A 24,359-nucleotide genomic window follows, 5' to 3' on the forward strand; every position below is an offset into this window, starting at 1 on the left:
GGGTTCCTTTTTTCCAAGTCTCTGCAGAGGCTCCACAGCTGCTCAAGTCCCCATCAGCATCCAAACCCCATTTTCACTGCTCTGCTGACATCTCAGAAGCACCAGCTGCAGTCCAGCTCTCACACCCAGCACAAGGAAAAGGGCTGGAAGCTCTCCCTCCTTTGCAGGTCTCCTGCTGACAGCGTGGCGTTCGGATTTTCTCTCTTGCCTGCCACCCCACTCTCCTTTCCCTGCTCACAAGGAGCTGGCACTCACCTCCAGGAGCTGGGATGGCTTTGCTGCAAACCTTCCTCTTCTCTCAGCACCTCTTCACCTCCTGGTGATCCTGTGCCTGCTGCAGAATCCCAACCCTGCCGTGGCCAGGCTGGGACTTGCTGCCAGAAGCCAGAGGGAATGGGAGCTCTCTCTGCTCACAGATCCAGCTGCTCTTCCCTCTGGTGCTTCATTCCCTCTGGATTTCACACAGCTGGGATCTGTCTCTGCCCCTGCGAGCTCTGGACAGGGTGAGTTCCTTGGGAATTAGACTACAGGACTGAAGGGGTAAAATAATTCAAATCCCACATTCAAGTGCGATTTGAGGGTCTTCAGTGCAAATTAGCATGAAAATTTGGTGTGATCTCTGAATAAAAGACACTTAAAATCACTGCTCAGGCACTGAGTCACAGCTCAGACACAACCCTGAACCACCTGCCCCTCCCAGCTGCAGGTGCTGCAAAATTTCCTCCACAGGAAAAAAAAAAAAGGAGATAAAAAGCACACGCCAAAAAATCTTGTACAAATCTGAAAGTTTTTTGTTTCTGAAAGTCTCACACAAAGCGGTTTCAGACCATCTTTTTTCAGTAGAGCCAGTGAGGATGCTGAGCATCACTGGGGGCAATTATTAATCCTTTAATTGTGCTCATCAGAGGTGTTGTGGTACTGCAGAACTGGGGCTGCTCTGGAGGAATGAGCAGGAAATGCCCCCTAAAACCACTGCTCTTCCTGCCCCATTAAGTCCTGACTCACAAACCAGTGGCTCTGCAAGTTTCTCCCCTCTCCCCTTGGGGGGAAAACACAGGATTAGAAGCCAGCTGTGACCTGCTTTAGCCTTGGAACCCAGAACTTGGTGGGTAAAGCCACTCTGTTCAAAAGGGCTGATTTGATTAAGGAATGTCCTTCCAGAAATGTTGTTTGGTCAAGGAATGTCCTTCATGAGTTGTTTCCCCATAAGCTCCAAGTCCAGACTCACAAACCAGTGGCTCTGCAAGACTCTCTCCTCTCCTCTTGGGGGGAAAACACAGGATTAGGAGCCAGCTGTGACCTGCTTTAGCCTTGGAACCCAGAACTTGGTGGGTAAAGCCACTCTGTTCAAAAGGGCTGATTTGATTAAGGAATGTCCTTCCAGAAATGTTGTTTGATCAAGGAATGTCCTTCATGAGTTGTTTCCTTATAAACTCGAAGTCCAGACTCACAAACCAGTGGCTCTGCAAGACTCTCCCCTCTCCTCTTGGGGGGAAAACACAGGATTAGGAGCCAGCTGTGACCTACTGAGGCACAGTTCAGCCTTGGAACACAGAACTTTGTAGGTAAAGCCACCCTGTTCAAAAGGGCTCATTTGATTAAGGAATGTCCTTCCAGAAACTTTGATCAAGGAATGTCCTTCCTGAGTTGTTCCCTTGAGTGCTGGCTCCATGACAGCTGCTTGGATGGGGACCTGCCATGGAGAGAAGCCTGGCCAGGGTGGGAAAGAGCAGCACAAGGTTTGCCACCCAGCCTGGACACACGAGGAGGCAGCTCAGCTTTGATTCCCGCATCCCACGGAGCCGGCTCGTTAATTCCCTGCTCGCACCAGGGAATCGCTGCCCTCGGCCCGTGCCTGGCCCTTCCCCAGCCAAAGCACACACAGCCGGCTCTGCTGCCCTTGGCTTTGGCTCCCCTGACCCCTCGGCTCCGGCTTTGCCACGAGCCCGGAGGGAGCAGGAGCTGCCCGGGCGCGATTCCCAACAAGGGCGCGATTATTCCCTGGAAGGCGCAGCGCTCCCAAAGCAAACACCGCGCTCGGGGGTTCGAGACACTTGCTGCCAGCCTGTCACGGCTTTTACTTGCTTTAATTAAGCCTCATTAGTTCCACTGGCAGCCGCCCAGGGCTATCCCAGGGAGAGCGGCTAGATGGCACCAGGAGCCGGCTCATGGATCGGAGCCGGCTCATGGATCAGCGCCGTGCCTTGGGAATTGCGGGTGGGACCAGCTCCCTTCCTCCCCAGGATTTCATCAGAAAACCACGGAGCTGTGTCAGAGGTGGGATGTCAGGAGAACGTTCCTCCCCCAGAGGGTGGTTGGCACTGGAACAGGTTTCCCGAGAAAGTGGTCACGGCTTCAACCCTGCCAGAGCTCAAGGAGAGTGTTTGGACACGGTGGGATTGTTGGGGTGTCTGTGCAGGGCCAGCAGTTGGATCAATGTTTAGTCTGTTCAGCCTGGAGAAGAGGAGGCTCAGAGGTGACCTCAGCACTGTCTGGAACTGCCTGAAGGGACGTTCTGGCCAGCTGGGGGTTGGTCTCTTCTCCCAGGCACTCAGCAATAGGACAAGGGGGCACGATGGGCTCAAGCTCTGCCAGGGGAAATTGAAGTTGGAGAGCAGAAAGAAATTCTTTGCAGAGAGAGTGCTCAGGGATTGGAATGGGCTGCCCAGAGAGGGGGTGGATTCCCCATCCCTGGAGGTGTTTAAGATGAGACTGGACGTGGCACTGAGTGAGAATCCACCATGTCTTGATCCAACCCCACTGGGATCACCAGCCCAGGGCACAGAGTGCCAGAGTGATCCCAGTGGGGTTGGATCAAGGGTTGGATTTGATGATCTCAGAGGTCTCTTCCAACCCAAGGGAGAAGAGCAACGAGGCTGGAGAAGGGACTGGAGCACAAGTGCTGTGGGGAGAGGCTGAGGGAGCTGGGGGTGTTCAGCCTGGAGAAGAGGAGGCTCAGAGGTGACCTCAGCACTGTCTGGAACTCCCTGAAGGGACGTTCTGGCCAGGTGGGGGTTGGTCTCTTCTCCCAGGCACTCAGCAATAGGACAAGGGGGCACGATGGGCTCAAGCTCTGCCAAGGGAAATTGAAGTTGGAGAGCAGAAAGAAATTCTTTGCAGAGAGAGTGCTCAGGGATTGGAATGGGCTGCCCAGAGAGGGGGTGGATTCCCCATCCCTGGAGGGTTTGAAACTGAGCTTGGCCGTGGCACTGAGTGCCATGATCTGGTAAAGGGACTGGAGTTGGACCAAGGGTTGGACTTGATGATCTCGGAGGGCTTTTCCAACCCAATCCATTCTGTGATTCTCTGATTCTGTGGATGTGGCACTGAGGGAGAATCCACCACATCTTGATCCAACCCCACTGGGATCATCAGCCCAGGGCACAGAGTGCCCTGGGCTGATGATCCCAGTGGGGTTGGATCAAGGGTTGGACTTGATGATCTCAGAGGGCTTTTCCAACCCAATCCATTCTATGATTCAATGTCCATGTGGGTCCCTGCCAACTCAGGATATTCCATGATTCCATGACTGCCCAGGACCCTGGCAGAGCCCTCACCCACATGGACACACTGTCCTCTGTGCCCCAAAGGGCATTTTCCTCCTAATCCCTGCCCTGGGCACAAAGATTTGGGGGCTCTGGGGTGGGAGACACAAAGGACAGGGTGTCCTCAATGCTCTCCAGGTGAGGGCAGGTGACTGTCACACAGCAAGAAGTCCCAGCAGGGGTTTGGAGTGGGAGCTCTGGAACATTCAGGAGGCACATGGGAAGCCAGGAGGCATTCCAGGATATCATTCCTGGAGATCCACAAGGCAGCTCCTCCTCCTTAGGAGCTTCAAAACAGAGAATCATAAAATTGTTAGGGCTGGAAAAGACCTTAAAGACCATCAAGCCCAACTGTGGCCTCAGCACCACCAAGGCCACCACTAACCCACATCCCCAGGTGCCACAGCCACACATTTTTTGAACAATCCCAGGGGTGGTGACTCCACCACTGCCCTGGGCAGCCTGTGCCAGGATGGCCAACCCTTCCCATGAAGATTTTTTTTTCCTAGAATCCAATCTAAACATCCCCTGGCACAACTTGAGGCTGGTCCATCTACGAAAGGATCTCACCTTGCTCCCAGCTTGGACTTGGGGAAGATGGGATGGGATCCAATTTATTACCCAATTTCTGTGCATCTGGGAATGCACCTAATGCAGAAATCAGCTAATTCTGCTGTCACAGGCAAACAAACACAGGCTGATGTTCCCAGAGAACTGCTCTGCCTGCTGGACCAAACCTCCTCTACAGATAAAACTGCTCAGTGCTTTATATTATAATAAACAGTTGCTACATTTCCTCCCATAAGCAGCTATTTTTTTTTTCCTGAGACTCCAGTTAAGTACTATTTTAAACAGCACTCCAACATGATCACATTCCAGTCTGGTGACAATTCAGCTCTAGGTTTTTATATTTAATTTCCTCACCCAGCAAGACGCTGCCCTTGATTTCCTTTCCCTGCTGTCTCACCAAAATATACTTAAAATTCTCCATTCAGCCATCTTGATTACATCCCACTTTGCATCAAAGGAAGAAAATTACCAGCCACTTGAGTTAAAGCAGCAGCTGCTTTGGGTTTAACTCCTTTTTGCTGCCTCTTCCAGCATGGCTGTCACAGTCTGATGCATCACAGAATCTCAGGAGAGTGTTTATTCCTGCAGGAATCCCTTTGGACTTGCAGAGAAAGGACAAGCCCTGAGAGCAGGGGGGAAATGAAGGACTTTAAAAGCAAAGAGGTTGTAGGCAAGACCTGAGCCAAAAGCCAGGGGAGGTCTCCAAGGGCCAACATGCCAGTTCAGATCAAACCTCAGCCAGAGGAAACAGGAAAACAGGACTAATATCCTGAAAATTCAAAGCTTCCTCCAGGCACTGAGGTACCAGAGGGAAGGAGGAGTGATTTGGTTCAGTTTATACACCAGGTTACTCCATTTAGATTGATTTTCTTTAGGCAGAGGGTAAAAGAGCACCAAGCTCCCAGTCTGTGCTGCTTAACTACAACTAGAACAACAAAGGGTGGGGAAAAACTGGCCCAGAATCAGCTTCATGATTCAGAATCAGCTTTAAATGTTTGGTACAAATCCAGGAGAACTGACTGGCACAGCAGTTTCCTGCATGGCCAGCACAAGGTGGTTTAGGCAAAGGGCTGTGTGAGCCTTGAAACTGCAGGTTTGGGGTGCACAGTGAGGATGATGATGAAGTGGAAAGATAAGAAAATGCAGCAAGTCCTTCCAAAATGGTACCAGAAACAAAAATCAGCACAGGCTACTTTAAACACAGAAAAGACTTGGGGAAATCAAAGGCTGATAGAGCAATTGTTCAGTTTGGGTTTTGACAAAGCAGCCCAGGAATGTTGCCAGAGTTCAGCAGGCACGTTCTGTAGGGGCAGAAGCACAGCTGGGACAGGCCAAGCAAAGGAGGCCCCACGAGCACTCTGGTTCCTCCCCTCCCCTTCATTACACTTAGGCAGAAAACACAGAGGTTTTTCTCCTGTTTACTTCCAAAGGAAAAGGAATACAGAGCTTCAAGTCATTTTACATAATTCCATGTACAGCCTGGGTGAACTGTGAGCTGGATCCAGGACACCTTCCCTGGCAGAGTCTGCACTTGTGAACAAAGTGACGGTGGAGCCACAGCCAAGGCAGCCCCTGGGGACACCTGGGATGTCCCTCCCTGTTCCCTGGGGACACCTGGGACATCCCTCCCTGTTCCCTGGGGACACCTGGGACATCCCTCCCTGTTCCCTGGGGACACCTGGGATGTCCCTCCCTGTTCCCTGGGGACACCTGGGACGTCCCTCCCTGTTCCCTGGGGACACCTGGAACGTTTCTCCCTGTTCCTTGGGGACACCTGGGATGTCCCTCTCTGTTCCCTGGTGACACCTGGGACGTCCCTCCCTGTTCCCTGGAGACACCTGGGACATCCCTCCCTGTTCCCTGGGGACACCTGGGACATCCCTCTCTGTTCCTTGGGGACACCTGGGACGTCCCTCCCTGTTCCCTGGAGACACCTGGGATGTTTCTCCCTGTTCCCTGGGGACACCTGGGACGTCCCTCTCTGTTCCTTGGGGACACCTGGGATGTCCCTCCTTGTTCCCTGGAGACACCTGGGATGTTTCTCCCTGTTCCTTGGGGACACCTGGAATGTCCCTCTGTTCCCTGGGCACACTTGGGACATCGCTCCCTGTTCCCTGGGGACACCTGGGACGTGTCTCTCTGTTCCTTGGGGACACCTGGGACATCCCTCCCTGTTCCCTGGAGACACCTGGGACGTCCCTCTCTGTTCCTTGGGGACACCTGGGACGTCCCTCCCTGTTCCCTGGGGACACCTGGGACGTCCCTCCCTGTTCCCTGGGGACACCTGGGACGTTTCTCCCTGTTCCCTGGGGACACCTGGGACGTCCCTCACTGTTCCCTGGGGCTGAAGCTGGGTGGCCAATAAATAATTAAAGGACTGTGGGAATTCCAGCCCTATTCCCATTCCCCCAGGCTGCCCTCCACACAGCCCAGGACACAGAGCTTGGAACAAAGAGGCAGCGTGGAAATGGTGATGGGAATACATTCCAAGTCAGGGAGAGGTGCAGAGAGAGGAAGGCTGGTTATCCATCAGCAGGCAGCCAGCCACTCCCCTGCCACACACAGGCTGTGCAGAGAGCCCAGGGAAGAGCACAATTCCCCTCTGGAAGTTCAGTTGTTCAGGGATCAGCATTCCTGCTCTTCCATGTGCACACGAGGGATAAAAAAGTGACCTGCAAAAGATGAGGGTTTGGCTCCTGCTGGGCACAGGCAGCCCCTAAAGCAGCTGCAGTTGTTGTGCTCAGGGGGTGTGGGCACCAAAAACATTCACAGAGTTGTGGGTTGGGGCTTTCTGGTAACACAAAACCTTGTGGGATTGCACTGGCAAGGCTGAAGGCAAAGCCAGGGCTGTTCCATGAGCTGTGCTCTCCCAAATCCATGAGAGCTCCAGGCACATCCTCCTGCAGCTCCCAAGAAGTTTGGCTGACAGGGGAGATACAAAAACAGCAAACAGCTCCAATTTCAAGGAAGAGCAAGCAGAAAGTTGGATTAACAGTAAAACCACCAACCTTTACCACCACAGGCAGAGCCTGACACTCCTTCATCTAAACCTTTTGCAGGTCTCCCTTTTAAGGCCTTAAAGTCATTACAGAAGGAGGAATTCTTTAGTCTTGTGCTTGCAATTGCTGCCCTGCAGGAGGAGCAGCACCAAAACCTCCTAAAATAGAACAGTTACAGTGTCTTAGTTGTCCACGACCGTGCAAGATACACACAGGGAGGGGCAGAACTATCACCAGGTGGTTTAAGCTTGTTGCAGGTATTTCAGGATTCATGTGCCAAGTGTTCTAAACAACCACACAAACAGCCAAATGTTGAGCAACTGCAACACTGCTGCAACTCAGGATCTCAACATCAGCCACAGCAAAGGAAGAAAAACTGAAAAAACCAAACCAAAATTGAGCACTGTTATGGACACAGAAGAGTTTATCTTCACTGGAGTTGTATTCCCAGGAGGGAAAACTGGATGTCAGTGAGTTGGGTCACCAGTCAGATTGAGACCAGTGCAGATGTTGGCACAGAGATGACAAACACCAGCTGGGGCCAGTTCCAGAGTGGATTGTCATGGCAGGAGATCCTGTTGCTGAACAAAGTGATATCCATGGAGAAGAAGGGAGAGTTACCTCTCTCCTTAGAAGTTCTAGTCATGAGTTAAGGAACCTTAAGACAACTCCCCAAACAGCAGCAACAGGATTCTGTTGGGTCTTTAGAGATTCAGTCCCAGAGCTGTTTCAGGTTTGGAGGAAGCAGATGAATCAGCCTTTTGTGCCAAATCTGTAAAGAAAATTGCAACAGAAAGAGGTCAGGTTTCAACCACCACATCCCCAACTAGCAAATAAATTCCACAGTGTCTCAGTGCTCCACTGCTCTGCATTCCCTTGGAAACACAAGCTCCCTGTTTCATAAGGGATGCTCCAAAGGCTGGGATTATCAGCTGCCCAAATAGGAAGAAAACTACATGGACAGTCCTGTGTAATTGTTCATCAGGAGATTCCTGAGAGGAATTGAAAATGGAAGCCCATGGCAGAGGCCAGGCAGAATTCCTGGCAGAGGGCAGTGGTTTCAAGAGTGAGACTTTATTTAGTTCTGCTAAACATGTTCTATCATAGAATGACAGAATGGATTGGGTTGGAAAAGACCTTCAAGATCATCAAGTCCAACCCTTGATCCAACCCCACTGGGATCACCAGCCCAGGGCACAGAGTGCCCTGGGCTGGTGAGCCCAGTGGGGTTGGATCAAGATGTGGTGGATTCTCCCTCAGTGCCAAATCCATAGAATCACAGAATCCTAGAATGGATTGGGTTGGAAAAGCCCTCCAAGATCATCAAGTCCAACCCTTGGGCCAACTCCAGTCCCTTTACCAGATCATGGCACTCAGTGCCACGGCCAAGCTCAGGTTCAAACCCTCCAGGGATGGGGAATCCACCCCCTCTCTGGGCAGCCCATTCCAATCCCTGAGCACTCTCTCTGCAAAGAATTTCTTTCTGCTCTCCAACTTCAATTTCCCCTGGCAGAGCTTGAGCCCATCGTGCCCCCTTGTCCTATTGCTGAGTGCCTGGGAGAAGAGACCAACCCCCAGCTGGCAGAACTTCCCTTCAGGCAGTTCCAGACAGTGCTGAGGTCCCCTCTGAGCCTCCTCTTCTCCAGGCTGAACACCCCCAGCTCCCTCAGCCTCTCCCCACAGCACTTGTGCTCCAGTCCCTTCTCCAGCCTCGTTGCTCTTCTCACTTGGGTTGGAAGAGACCTCTGAGATCATCAAATCCAACCCTTGATCCAACCCCACTGGGATCACTCTGGCACTCTGTGCCCTGGGCTGGTGATCACAGTGGGGTTGGATCAAGACATGCTGGATTCTCACTCCGTGCCACGTCCAGTCTCATCTTAAACACCTCCAGGGATGGGGAATCCACCCCCTCTCTGGGCAGCCCATTCCAATCCCTGAGCACTCTCTCTGCAAAGAATTTCTTTCTGCTCTCCAACTTCAATTTCCCCTGGCAGAGCTTGAGCCCATCGTGCCCCCTTGTCCTATTGCTGAGTGCCTGGGAGAAGAGACCAACCCCCACCTGGCCAGAACGTCCCTTCAGGCAGTTCCAGACAGTGCTGAGGTCACCTCTGAGCCTCCTCTCCTCCCTGGTGTGCAAGGCTGTCCCAGATCCTCCCCCTGCTCCAGCCCTACCTCCATCACACACTGTGAGCCGCTCCAGTTCAGCCTCCAGCTCAGCATCAGAAATGGGGGGGTTCAGCACCTTCTGGGGAACAGGAGGCAGCTCTGCAGGCTCCTTAGTCGAGTCCTGGAGGAGACTGTCCAGCTCCTTCTCCAGTTCCTCAGTGTCCATCTCTGCTGATGAAAGAAAACATTCAGTTCCAGGAAGAATTAAGAAATCCAAGTGCAACTCAGGTATCATTTCTCCCATCTGCTCTTAGTCATGAGGAACTTCCTCTGCAAGGACTGAAAATTCAGTCCTGGCTTCCGGGAGAAGAATCTGCACTGAGACCAACATTCCAGCAGAGACAAACAACACAGGCAGAGCAAAAAGCTCAACACTTCACAAACAAAGCAGCAGCTGCTCTAAAAATACACTTAAATCAACATTACACAACTCAGAACTGAAATCCACCTGCAAGTGGAGACCACGAGGGTTGGGAGAGGCACAAATCCCAACCCACTGCCAGAGGGGAGAGCTCCCTGTCATTCCCTCTACCAGCAGCACCAGCCCTGGTGTTTCAGGAAGAGCTTGTCCTCCCAAGAACTAGGAATATGTAGGGAAAGACAGGGAAGGGATGAGCAAAGGATCAAACCCCCAAAACATACCCAGACCATTGATCCCCACTCCAGCCAGAGTCTGGGCTACTTCATCTTGAGTGTCACAAAGCTGGGGGAAAACACACACAGTTGGATATAGAATATACAGCTGGATATGGAATATAAACTAATCTTTTGTCTCACTCAAGTTGTCAAAAGTAGAAATAACAGAAACAATTCAAAAGTTGACTTAGAGGCAACAGGTCTTAGTGCAAAAAGACTTTTCCATCATGGTTGTTTTTTCACTTACAAAAGGAGTAACAGGAAGGTTATTAAATAAAGTGCTACAAGACCAACAGGCACATTTGAGGATTAAACCTGGAAGACAATTCCACAGTGAAAGTAAAAAAAAATCCCTCCCATTTTAGCTTTTTCACAGAAATACTGTTTATATTGCCTACAAAATAAGGAAGGTAAAGACCAACACTTTGCAGCCCCTCAGCTCATGAGCTGAAGTCACAATTTGAGCTGACACTGCTAAAAAATCAAATCCTTTCCTGTTTTTCACACCAGCTTAAGCAGATTCATTTTGGTTCACTCAGAATTAACTCCTCTCCTTTCCCTTACTGAACTGCAGAAGATTTTGGGTCAGGCAGTTCCAAGACCCTGTTTTACCCATGGAGTTGCATTCCATCCTCCAGAGGTTTAATTTCCAGTTTTTTAACACATTTTTCTAGGGAAGTTCTGTGCTTGCCCAATATTACTGACTAAAACCACATGAAATGCACAAATCTGATGTAAATACATAAAACCAAACACAGAGTTATCTGCAAACCTCTTCTTGCTGAGGTTTTAGCTCCCAATTAAATCAGTTTGCTTTGGTGACACAAAGAAAAGAAACTGAACAGCACCAGGATCCTCAGCATTAATAGCTGGGCAGGTTTGCTGTGAATATCCATAAAACTGGCTTGGTTTTTTAGCTGTGCTGTTCTTTCAGTACCTCTTGTATCTGATCCACCAGGTTCTCTGCCCTCTCCACAGTCACATCCTTCATGGACAGTTTCAGAGCTCCCACACCAGCCTGGTAGGCATTAAATACCTTAAAATAAAGATATAAAACATGCATATTGCTAAAGAAGAATAAACAACAAGGGTCCCCCTCCAGACCCTCAGGAAAATGAGAGACCCCAGGAAACATCTCCAGAGCCTCAGGAAAATGAGAGACCCCAGGAAACATCTCCAGACCCTCAGGAAAATGAGAGACCCCAGGACACATCTCCAGACCCTCAGGACAATGAGAGACCCCAGGAAACATCTCCAGACCCTCAGGAAAATGAGAGACCCCAGGAAACATCTCCAGACCCTCAGGAAAATGAGAGACCCCAGGAAACTTCTCCAGATCCTCAGGACAATGAAAGACCCCAGGAAACTTCTCCAGATCCTCAGGAAAATGAGAGACCCCAGGAAACATCTCCAGACCCTCAGGAAAATGAGAGACCCCAGGAAACATCTCCAGACCCTCAGGAAAATGAGAGACCCCAGGAAACATCTCCAGACCCTCAGGAAAATGAGAGACCCCAGGAAACATCTCCAGACCCTCAGGAAAATGAGAGACCCCAGGAAACATCTCAGGACTCTCAGAGAAATATCAAAGCAGAGAATGGAGCCAGGAGAAGGTTCAGTCAGAGGGTACTCCAGGAATAAAGTCCCATCTCTCAGAGATTCATCAAACCAGGAAATGGAGCCATAAGCAAGTTTGATCCCAGGGGTACTACAGGAATAAAGTCCCACCTCTCAGAGATTCATCAAACCAGGAAATGGAGCCATAAATAAGACTGATCAGGGGGTACTCCAGGTATAAATTCCCACCCCACAGAGATTCATCCAAGCAGGAAATGGAGCCAGAAGCAAATTTGATCCCAGGGATACTCCAGGAATAAAGTCCCACCCCACAGAGATTCACACAAGCAGGGAATGGAGCCATAAGTAAGACTGATCAGAGGGATACTCCAGGAATTAAGTCTCACCCCTCAGAGATTCACCCAAGCAGGGAATGGAGCCAGGAACAGGTTTAATCAAAGGGATACTCCAGGTATAAAGTCCCACCTCTCAGAGATTCATCCAAGCAGGGAATGGAGCCATAAGTAAGACTGATCAGAGGGATACTCCAGGAATTAAGTCCCACCCCTCAGGGATTCATCCAAGCACAGAAAGGAGCCAGGAACAGGTTTAATCAAAGGGATACTCCAGGAATAAAGTCCCACCCCACAGAGATTCACCCAAGCAGGGAATGGAGCCATAAATAAGACTGATCAGAGGGATACTCCAGGAATTAAGTCCCACCCCTCAGAGATTCACCCAAGCAGGAAATGGAGCCATAGGCAAGTTTGATCCCAGGGATACTCCAGGAATAAAGTCCCACCCCACAGAGATTCACCCAAGCAGGGAATGGAGCCATAAGTAAGACTGCTCAGAGGGATACTCCAGGAATTAAGTCCCACCCCTCAGGGATTCACCCAAGCAGGGAATGGAGCCAGGAGCACGTTTAATCAAAGGGATACTCCAGGTATAAAGTCCCACCCCACAGAGACTCATCCAAGCAGGGAATGGAGCCAGGAGGAGGTTTAATCAGATAAAGACTCCAGGAATAAAGTCCCATCCCTCAACCAGGTACATCAGGCAGAGGAGGGAGAAGCACAAAATGAGCACAGTACCATCTGGTCAGTCTGGGAGGCATAAATCCGATCCAGGATTCCCTGCACTGCATCCAGCTTGGAATGGAGCTCCTCAATGCGCCGCTCTGTCCTTCGCTTGGACTTCAGACACCTCAGGGCCTGGAGACACCACAGACACACACTTGGGTCACAAACCAAAGACAGGCAGGCCATGTTTAGACACAAATCTGAAGAGTCTTCCTTTCCCTGAGTTTATTTCCACTTTGGTGGGTTCCAATAATTCTTAGTGACACCGTAAGAAAACTTGGGTGAAGCTCTAAAGGATGAGGAACAAACAAGTGTCCTTCACATTCCAGCTGGTTCATCCAGGTATTCCTGGATCACTTGGGTGCTCAGAGGCAGAGGGAATCTTAGATCTCTACTTTGGAAAGGTCAGGCCATTAAAATATGCCAGTGCAACTGCTCAAACTCTGATGTTTTCTTCAAAAAAATGAATCAATGTGTTAAATTAAAACAAGGCCTTTGCAGGATGTTGCATCCTACTGGAAGGACAGCAGAAAATCAGAGAAAGACTGTGAAATAGGTATTTGGGTTTGTGCAAACTCCAGGGTTTGTCAAGAAAAAAAATAAGTGCCAAATTAAAAAAAAAAAACAGGCAGGAGATGGACTCATCCAGGTATTCCTGGATGACTTGGGTGCTCAGAGGCAGAGGGAATCTTAGATCTCTACTTTGGAAAGGTCAGGCCATTAAAATATGCCAGTGCAACTGCTCAAACTCTGATGTTTTCTTCAAAAAAATGAATCAATGTGTTAAATTAAAACAAGGCCTTTGCAGGATGTTGCATCCTACTGGAAGGACAGCAGAAAATCAGAGAAAGACTGTGAAATAGGTATTTGGGTTTGTGCAAACTCCAGGGTTTGTCAAGAAAAAAAATAAGTGCCAAATTAAAAAAAAAACCAGGCAGGAGATGGACTTTGATGATCTAAAGTGAGTCCCTTTCAACTCAGGATATTGAGTGAAAGTGTCATAAAAAAAACAGCAATTCCTGAGGCACAGACACAACAGCTGCTTCTAAGAGTTATTTCCACTTCCCTTCACCACTTCACTCTTGAGAAATATATCCTTATCTTCACCTTAAGGAGACCTTTGGCTTCAGAACCAGCACTTAGAGACACTCAGACTAAACCCACAATGGCCAACCCTGGTCATTTATCTGCAGTTATGGACCAGCTCCAAGACAATTCCCTTGCAGTTCCACTCACCAGTTGCTTTTTCCCAGCTCTACAAGCACTCCGGGCATCCTCTTTACACCTGGAAGATGCAAGAAGGAAAAGAAACTTATTCCTTTGTCAGCAGTAGGTTTAAAAACCAGAAACCACTCCCTGGCAGATTCATCAAACCAGAAACCACCCCCTGAGAGATTCAGCAAACCAGAAATCACCCCCTGAGAGATTCAGCAAACCAGAAACACCCCCTGAGAGATTCAGCAAACCAAAACCCACCCCCTGAGAGATTCAGCAAACCAGAAACCACCCCCTGAGAGATTCAGCAAACCAGAAACACCCCCTGAGAGATTCAGCAAACCAGAAACCACCCCCTGAGAGATTCAGCAAACCAGAAACACCCCCTGAGAGATTCACCAAACCAGAAACCACCCCCTGAGAGATTCATCAAACCAGAAATCACCCTGAGAGATTCAGCAAACCAAAAACCACCCCCTGACAGATCCATCAAACCAAAAACCACCCCCTGAGAGATTCAGCAAACCAGAAACCACCCCCTGACAGATCCATCAAACCAGAAACACCCCCTGAGAGATTCAGCAAACCAGAAACCACCCCCTGACAGATCCATCAAAACAGAAACACCCCCTGACAGATCCATCAAACCAGAAACACCCCCTGACAGATCCATCAAACCAAAACCCACCCCCTGAGAGATTCAGCAAACCAGAAACACCCCCTGAGAGATTCAGCAAACCAAAAACCACCCTGAGAGATTCAGCAAACCAGAAACCACCCTGAGAGATTCAGCAAACCAAAAACCACCCCCTGACAGATCCATCAAACCAAAACCCACCCCCTGAGAGATTCAGCAAACCAGAAACCACCCTGAGAGATTCATCAAACCAGAAACACCCCCTGACAGATTCATCAAACTAGAAACACCCCCTGAGAGATTCACCAAACCAGAAATCACCCTGAGAGATTCAGCAAACCAAAAACCACCCTGAGAGATTCAGCAAACCAAAAACCACCTCCTGAGAGATTCAGCAAACCAGAAACACCCCCTGAGAGATTCAGCAAACCAGAAACCACCCTGAGAGATTCAGCAAACCAGAAACCACCCTGAGAGATTCAGCAAACCAGAAACCACCCCCTGACAGATTCAGCAAACCAGAAACACCCCCTGACAGATCCATCAAACCAGAAACACCCCCTGAGAGATTCAGCAAACCAAAAACCACCCTGAGAGATTCAGCAAACCAAAACCCACCCCCTGACAGATCCATCAAACCAGAAACCACCCCCTGAGAGATTCAGCAAACCAGAAACACCCCCTGAGAGATTCAGCAAACCAAAAACCACCCTGAGAGATTCAGCAAACCAAAACCCACCCCCTGACAGATCCATCAAACCAGAAACCACCCCCTGAGAGATTCAGCAAACCAGAAACACCCCCTGAGAGATTCAGCAAACCAAAAACCACCCTGAGAGATTCAGCAAACCAAAAACCACCCCCTGACAGATCCATCAAACCAGAAACCACCCCCTGAGAGATTCATCAGACCACAAACCACCTTCCCTGCCCTGCTCTGATCCTGAGGTGACCAGTAACAATTTATTTTGGATACAACCACCCTTAAATCATTGGTGAGTCCCAGGAGGAGTCCTTGAGTGCATTCCAAATCTTTGCAAACATTCCTCACACCCGTTCACTGCACTTGTTTCATGGGGACAGGGAACAAAGACTGGGAAATCTGCCCTACAACAAGACTGGGATGTAAACAGGAAAGAGCAACACTGAGAAAGCAGCTTCGTTCTAATTGTGCCACAAAGTTCTACATCACACAGACGTTGTTCCCACCACCCCTTCCCCCAAATTACTTCTCTGCTTCCTGGGAAAGGGACTCCACCTTCTGTGACAGCAGCTGCTCACTCTGCATCAACTGATACACTCCAATGTCCACATCGTTCATCGGGGACACTTTGGCGTGGAGGCCTCGGGCAAACTTCACTATCTAAAAAAGAACCACAAGCTTGAGCCAAAATCTCTGCCTGCCTTGGGAATATCTTCACTTGGAAAGAAGGAAAAGATGGTTTGGCACTCCCAGTTTAAGCCTTGTTATGGAGTGGTGAGGATGCCCCAGTCAGCACAGGATCTAATATTGAACAGGATCAAGTAACATCAGTGTGAGAATAAAAAGCTTTAATGGAACCCCTTGGAGATTTAAAGCTGTCCTGGTGCTCTGGAAGTGGGTGGGATGTGACACTTCCAAGGACTTCAGAACTGCAGGGAAACATGCCAGGTTAGAGCTGGGAATGCCTGACTGACAGCAAAACCTTTCCACACAAAGAGGAATTCCACCCAGATTCCAGTGGCATGGAATGTATAGCTGGGAACAGCCAACCCTGCAGGCAGACACAGGACCTGCCAGGTCCTTTTAGCTCTTAAATAAACAGAAAATTGTTTAGAAAATAAAACCAGGATTATTTAGAAATTATTTAGAAAATTAAATAGAAAATACTACAAATGTTTGGAGACAAGAATGAGGATTTCATTTCATCTACAACCAGATTAATGGAATTTTTCCCTTCCAAAGAACAGCCACATTTTGCCAATGAGTTTTGAGGATTTCATTCCATCTACAAACAGGTTAATGTTGGAATACATGGAATTTTTCCTTTCCAAAGAACAGCCAAATTTTGCCAATGAAGTTGGAGGATTTCATTCCATCTACAACCAGGTTAATGTTGGAATATATAGAATTTTTCCCTTCCAAAGAACAGCCACATTTTGCCAATGAAGTTTGAGGTTTTATTCCATCCACAACCAGGTTAATGGAATTTATCCCTTCCAAAGGACAGCCATATTTTGCCAATGAGTTTTGAGGATTTCATTCCATCCACAACCAGGTTAATGGAATTTTTCCCTTCCAAAGAACACCCATATTTTGCCAATGAGTTTTGAGGATTTCATTCCATCCACAACCAGATTAATGGAATTTTTCCCTTCCAAAGAACAGCCACATTTTGCCAATGAAGTTGGAGGATTTCATTCCATCTACAACCAGGTTAATGTTGGAATACATGGAATTTTTCCCTTCCAAAGGACAGCCACATTTTGTCAATGAGTTTGAGGATTTCATTCCATCTACAACCAGATTAATGGAATTTTTCCCTTCCACAGAACAGCCACATTTTGCCAATGAGTTTTGAGGATTTCATTCCATCTACAAACAGGTTAATGGAATTTTTCCCTTCCAAAGAACAGCCACATTTTGCCAATGAAGTTGGAGGATTTCATTCCATCTACAACCAGGTTAATGTTGGAATATATAGAATTTTTCCCTTCCAAAGAACAGCCACATTTTGCCAATGAAGTTGGAGGATTTCATTCCATCTACAACCAGGTTAATGTTGGAATATATAGAATTTTTCCCTTCCAAAGAACAGCCACATTTTGCCAATGAAGTTTTGAGGATTTCATTCCATCTACAACCAGACTAATGGAATTTTTCCCTTCCACAGAACAGCCACATTTTGCCAACCAAGTTTTCCTCCCAGGAATGCAAGACAGGGGTTACACCACCCCAAAGCAGTCACCTTGACCCTGTACCTTCTCTCCATTCTGTTCCAGGATTGTGACCCTCTTTTCCTTCTGCAGCTGGAGCAGCAACAAGTAGAAGGTCCTTTCATCTGGGCACACACTGGCACAGAGGGACTGGAGCTCCGAGAGGGCAACGACGGGGTGAGAGGAGAGCGCAGAGTTCTGGTAGAGGCGATAAACTTCCTCTGCCTTTTCCTGCAAGGAAAACAGGGATACAGCTTACACAGCACTCCTGCTTTTCCCTCATCCACACCCACTTCCTCCCTCACACTGAAGGTGAAAGCCTGGGCAGTTCCTGTTTTGGGTCAGATTGACTTTCAGAGGGAACTGTATCAAACTTCCAAAGGAAATTGCAGCGTTTTCAAAATAGTCCAGCTGGTCATAGAAACCAAACTACACTATTTACATCCCCTGGAATGCTGTGGAATAGCCCAGGGATCACACAGGCACTTCCTGGAATTCCCTCCCATGGTTTAAACTGAATAAAACCCTTTCCCTTTAAAGATTCCCTGAGTTCCCAAACACCTCAGGAGCACAAATGAAGATCAGCCCAACTACGACCCTTCCTTGCCAGAACATGAAACAATTCCTGGTTTTTCCTGGAGTTGCACAAACTCAGGAAAACTCTCAACAACACTCACCTGAAGCACCTCCATGTAAATCAGAACCTCCTCCTCCTCAGGTATTTTGCTGTCCCCCAGGACACTGGACAGAGTCCACTTGAGGGGTTTCAGGATGAAAACTCCCACACCCCAGGAGATCCAGCTGCTGTCTACGCTGGCCATGAAGTCTGACTCCCTCTGGAGCTTCCCACGCCTAAGGAAAAGAAAATTCATGTGGAATTGAACACACCAGTCCATATTTTGGACATCCTGGACCTCCCCAGTGGTGTTTTTTAACACCAGATCCAGCTCAAGTTTGAGAGCTCCCTGCAGGGCATGGAAGGACAGGGAGGCCTCCACTCCTCCCAGGCTTCCTCTGGACCCAAAGGGCCTTTTGTTTACTATTTTTCCAGTTTTCTATTAAAAAAGCATCAAACAAGGAAATCGATGGCAAGGCCCAGTTTTCAGAAGGGGTAATTCCAGTATTTTTATTTAGTATTAAATTGCAACAACAGTTTGTGAGATCCAGAGGTTTCCATGTCCACAGGCAGAGCTGCTGCTGCTGTTTGGAATCTCTTCAAGGCCATCAATCCCTGGCTTTAAATTCCCAATTCAGGACAACTTGGGGCAAACAGCAGCTCGACAGGGAGGCCTCCACTCCTCCCAGGCTTCCTCTGGACCCAAAGGGCCTTTTTTTTTTTACTATTTTTCCAGTTTTGGAAATTCCTTCCTGTTTTATTAAAAAAGCATCAAACAAGGAAATCGATGGCAAGGCCCAGTTTTTAGAAGAGGTGATTGGTTATTCCAGTATTTTTATTTAGTATTAAATTGCAACAACAGTTTGTGAGATCCAGAGGTTTCCTTGTCCACAGGCAGAGCTGCTGCTGCTGTTTGGAATCTCTTCAAGGCCACCAATGCCTGGCTTTAAATTCCCAATTCAGGACACCTTGGGGCAAACAGCAGCTCATCACCCCCCGAGTGGCAGAGGCAGCTGGGCCACCACAACAACAACGTTTGGGGCAACATCACCCAGTTTAATGCAGCATTCCCATGGCATTCCTTTCAGCACTCCCATGGGATTCCTTGCAGCATTGCCATGGGATTCCTTTCAGCATTCCCATGGGATTCCCTGCATCACCCATCCTGTGAGCCCAGGGCAAGCTCCTCTGCCTGCCTGATCAGCTTTGCCCTGCACAGGCCTCCCAAACTCCCCCTGCACAACATAATTTCAATATTCACTCAACCCTGGAGTGATTTGGGTGGGAAAGGACCTTAAAATCATCCAGTTCCACCTCGTGCCCCCTCTCTGGGGCTTCTCAGCCTTGTCCCTGCCACAGTCCAGGCAGGAGCAGCCTTGTCCTTGTGCTATGGAATCCTGGAATTCTGGAATGGTTTGGGTTGGAAGGAACCTTAAAATAATCCAGTTCCACCCCCTGCCATGGGCAGGGACACCTTCCATTATCCCAGGTTGCTCCAACCTGGCCTTGGCCACTTCCAGGGATCCAGGAGCAGCCACAGCTTCTCTGGGAATCCTGAAGGGAAGTTGTGGCCAGGTGGGGGTTGGTCTCTTCTCCCAGGCACTCAGCAATAGGACAAGGGGGCACGATGGGCTCAAGCTCTGCCAGGGGAAATTGAAGTTGGAGAGCAGAAAGAAATTCTTTGCAGAGAGAGTGCTCAGGGATTGGAATGGGCTGCCCAGAGAGGGGGTGGATTCCCCATCCCTGGAGGGTTTGAACCTGAGCTTGGCCGTGGCACTGAGTGCCATGATCTGGTAAAGGGACTGGAGTTGGCCCAAGGGTTGGACTTGATGATCTCAGAGGGCTTTTCCAACCCAATCCATTCTTTGATTCTGTGGATGTGGCACTGAGGGAGAATCCACCATGTCTTGATCCAACTCCACTGGGGTTGGATCAAGGGTTGGAGTTGATGATCTCGGAGGGCTTTTCCAACCCAATCCATTCTCTGATTCTCTGCCCAACCTGTGCCAGGGCCCCACAGGCCCGAATTCCCCACATCCCCACTGGATCTCTCCCAGCCCGCATCCATCCCCCTCTCCCTGAGCCCCGCGTTGCCCCCGTTACCTGAGCAGCTCCCTGAGGACGGTGCCCAGCCCCAGCGGGACGCTGCCCCGCCGCTCGAAGCCGTTCTGCAGCTCCCTCAGGCAGGTCCTCACCGCGCCCCTCCGCCGCCCGCGGGCCAACACCAGCCCGACCCAGAAGGCCATCTTGCTGTCCCACTCGGTGCTGTTCACCTCGCGGCTCTGCTTGAAGGCCGAGAACAGGAAGGCCATTCGCTCGTCGTCGCTCTCCCACTCCGGGGGAAGGTCGCCGGCCGCGGCCGGCCCAGGGGAGCTGCTCCCCGGGCTGCACATCTAAGCGAGCCCCGGGCTCGGCCGCGGCCTCCGCCCGGCCCGGCCGCCCGCCCGCCGCAGGGGACGCGCGCACGGCGCATGCGCGGGGACGACGGCGCCCCCTCCAGAGCCGCTTGGTGCGGGCCGCGTCTCCCCCTCTCACCTGGCCCGCAGTGGTACGGCCCGGACAGCGGGGGGGGGGAGCCACAGGGAGCGGGGCGGTGACGTCATCAGTGACGTCATGATGCAGGATGGGGAGTCGGGTTGGGACTGGTTGGGACTGTAGCTGTATATAGAGAGTCCCAATATTATAACAATAATAGTTCTTCTTGTGATTATTTTTATCATCATTATCGTTATTGTCAATATTAATAATATCAATAATATTAACGTTATTAATAATATAGTAAACATAGAATAGAATCATAGAACGGATTGGGTTGGAAAAGACCTCCAAGATCATCAAGTCCAACCCTTGATCCACCCGCACTGTGATCAGTGGGGTTGGATCAAGACCTGCTGGATTCTCACTCAGTGCCACATCCATAAAATCACAGAATGATAGAATGGATTGGGTTGGAAAAGACCCCTGAGATCATCAAGTCCAACCCTTGATCCAACCCCACTGTGATCACCAGCCCAGGGCACCAAGTGCCCTGGGCTGGTGATCACAGTGGGGTTGGATCAAGACCTGGCGGATTCTCCCTCAGTGCCACATCCATAGAATGATAGAATGGATTGGGTTGGAAAAGCCCTCTGAGGTCATCAAGTCCAACCCTTGGTCCAACTCCAGTCCCTTTACCAGATCATGGCACTCAGTGCCACGGCCAAGCTCAGGTTCAAACCCTCCAGGGATGGGGAATCCACCCCCTCTCTGGGCAGCCCATTCCAATCCCTGAGCACTCTCTCTGCAAAGAATTTCTTTCTGCTCTCCAACTTCACTTTCCCCTGGCAGAGCTTGAGCCCATCGTGCCCCCTTGTCCTATTGCTGAGTGCCTGGGAGAAGAGACCAACCCCCAGCTGGCCACAACTTCCCTTCAGGGAGTTCCAGACAGTGCTGAGGTCACCTCTGAGCCTCCTCTTCTCCAGGCTGAACACCCCCAGCTCCCTCAGCCTCTCCCCCTTGTCCTATTGCTGAGTGCCTGCTTAATATCATATATTTTAAATATTTTGCTATATTATAAAATTGCCATTTTAATTTTAATGATATAAGGTGATAATATTAAATCATGTAACATACAATATGTTATATATATAAAATACATACTACATAACGGTAAAGAATTAGTAATTCATATCTAATACGATAATAAAATATTGCTGTTCATATTACATAATATAATAAAATATTAAGTACTATATAGTAGTGATGTATTAGTAATTCATATCTAATCTGATAAAATACTGCCATACATATTACATATTATGATAATAAAATATTTTTATACGTATTACATAATATGATAATAAAATATTAACAAAATGTATAATACTAAATATTACTCACTAATACATTATATATATATAATATATTGTATATCTATATATAATAATATAATAATAATATATATAATATAATATATAATAATGTATAATATAATATAATAGATAAATATATAAATAATATATTAAATATAATATAATAATATAATATATAAAAATATATAATATATATTATAGAATATAGAATATAGAATAATAATATAATAATAATATATATAATGTATATCTAATAAAACAGAATATGTAGCTAATATTGCATATATTATTTAATATAGAGCTTATATATGCTTAGTCCCTTTATATAATAATATAGGTACAGTTTATACATATATAGGGACTATACAGACTATGTATAATGATTTTTGTATATTTTATATGTACATGGTACCCCATTTTAATAAATATATATATATTTGGGTTCCCATTTCTATACATGTATACATAGGTGTATATATATATATACACACACATATATGTGTATATATATATATATGTATATGTGCATGTATATATGTATATATGTGTTTATATATGTATATATATGTGTATATATTAGTATATATTAGTATATATTATATTATATATTAATTATATTATATTAATTATATTATATTATATTTATTATATTTTATATTATCTATTATTATATATTATATTATATTAATTATATTATATAATAATATTCTATATTATTCTATATTATTATATGTATTATATCTATATGGGCTTCCATGGGCCCCACTGGGGTTTCTCAGCCCTGTCCCTGTGTCCCTACCACGATCCAGGCACGAGCAGCCTTGTCCCTGTGCCAGGACTCATGGAATGCTGGAATGGTTTGGGTCGGGAGGGCCCCCAAAGCCCATCCCGTGCCACCCCTCCCACCATTCCAGGCTGCTCCAGCCTGGCCTTGGACACTTCCAGGGATCCAGGAGCCGCCTTGTCCCCGTGTCCCCCAGCCCCGCATCCCATTTTTTTGTGATATACCCACAGAGCCGCGCCTGGAATCTGAGCGCGTCCCCCTCGGGGTTAATATCCCGAATTTCCAGGTGTGCCCGGCTTGCCCACATTCCTCGGGTGAGCTGAAGCCTTGCTGGGGTGCAGAGCCAGGCTCTGGAATTGCGGGATATTCCCTTCAGCCCTGGCTCATCCAGGCGGGACGCGGAGCTCTGTTAACCCTTCGCCGGGGATTTCCGAGCCCGCTGCGCTGCTGGAGCTCCGGGACAGCCAAAACTGGCGCTGCTTTGGTTTCATTCAGGCTTTTCACATCCCCAGTGGGGATTCGCAGCGTCTCGGGGAGAAAAGGGCGCTGAAATCGGTACAAAAAAAAAAAAAAAAAGCCGGGGATGGTGTAAATCCCCCGGGATTTGGTGCCAGCACCTCGGCTCCCCTGCCAGGCACACCCAGGTGGTGCGGGAAGGGAAGGCAGAGCAGCCCTTAAACCCTCCCCTGCATGGAAATTGGGGATGACTCAGCAGCGCAGGCAAGAGCCTATTTTTAGCTTCTCACAAGCTTTGAGATTTTATATCCATCCATTCAGTTCTAGACCTAAAATAACGTTGTCTTCTGCCTGGGGAGCCATTCACTCCCCAGACCTGGCATCCCTTCTGCCCAAAACCAGCCTGGCTCGAAGGAGGGCACGTTTTGGCCGCTGCCAGCCGAGCAAACACCGATCCAGGGGGGCCAACGGTGGCCCTGGATCACGAGTCCTGCTCAAAGGAGCCACACGGGGCTCTGTTTACACACCTGAGAGGTTTGGCCTTGAACCTTCGCCACGCCAGGCGGGTGGGGAGGGACATCACATGTTGGGGGGGGAGAAGAGCCAAGGGATGATGTGATCCTGCTCTGCTCCAGATGAAAAAACTCCCTGCAAGTGGATGGATCCCAGCTGGAGGCTCAGCCCCATCCAGCTCCCTGTTCGCTCCCCCGCAGCGGGATGGGGAGAGGAAATGCAGGAAAACGCCTCGAGGGTGGAGATAGAGAAGTAGATAAGTAATAAAAGCTAAGCAGTTAATTCCTTCTGCATTTCCCATTGCGGGCAGGTGTTCAGACATGCCCAGGGATCCAGCAGACATGTTTAGGAAGAGAATTCCATCACTCCAAATGTTCCCACTTCCCCTCTGCCCTGCCCAGATGAGACTCACCCCTGCAGAGCTGCCCCCAGCTCTGGTGTCCCAGCACATGGAGCTGTTGGAGTCCAGAGGAGGCACCAGGATCATCAGAGGGATGGAGCAGCTCTGCTGGGAGAGCTGGGATTGTTCAGCCTGGAGAAGAGAAGCTTCAAGGTGACCTAATTGTGGACCTGAAGGAGCCTGCAGGGAAAATTGACAGAGACTCTTGTCCTGGAGGGACAGGACAAGGGAGAAAGTGGGTTTAGACTGGATACTGGGAAGGAATTCTTCCCTGGGCAATGGAAGGTGTCTCTGCCCATGGCAAGGGGTGCAATGGGATGAACTTTAAGGTCCCTTCCAACCCAAACCATTCCAGGATTCAAGGATTCTTCCCCAGCTTTATATTGCTCTGGAGTATCTCTTGGCTCAGTTGG

At 48.7% G+C, this 24,359-nt stretch overlaps 1 protein-coding gene across 2 annotated transcripts; it reads right to left on the minus strand.

The window, feature by feature from the left end:
- Positions 1 to 5,519: 5,519 nt before the first annotated feature.
- On the minus strand, positions 5,520 to 20,411 carry CHMP7 (charged multivesicular body protein 7). Of its 2 annotated transcripts, none has more exons than XM_071579150.1 (10): positions 20,046 to 20,411; positions 18,004 to 18,178; positions 17,372 to 17,557; positions 15,640 to 15,773; positions 13,795 to 13,843; positions 12,571 to 12,690; positions 10,857 to 10,955; positions 9,926 to 9,986; positions 9,290 to 9,451; positions 5,520 to 7,886 (listed from the first exon to the last, which is right to left on the minus strand). In XM_071579150.1, exons 1-10 carry the CDS (start codon positions 20,333 to 20,335, stop codon positions 7,819 to 7,821), a joined length of 1,344 nt encoding a protein of 447 aa, XP_071435251.1. In that variant the 5' UTR covers positions 20,336 to 20,411; the 3' UTR covers positions 5,520 to 7,818. The 2 variants fall into 2 exon arrangements, with proteins under 2 accessions (XP_071435251.1, XP_071435250.1); XM_071579149.1 differs by having other exon boundaries at positions 9,290 to 9,454.
- Positions 20,412 to 24,359: the final 3,948 nt, after the last annotated feature.

The sequence above is a fragment of the Pithys albifrons genome, chromosome 29, assembly GCF_047495875.1.
Source record: "Pithys albifrons albifrons isolate INPA30051 chromosome 29, PitAlb_v1, whole genome shotgun sequence".
Lineage (NCBI taxonomy): Eukaryota > Metazoa > Chordata > Aves > Passeriformes > Thamnophilidae > Pithys > Pithys albifrons.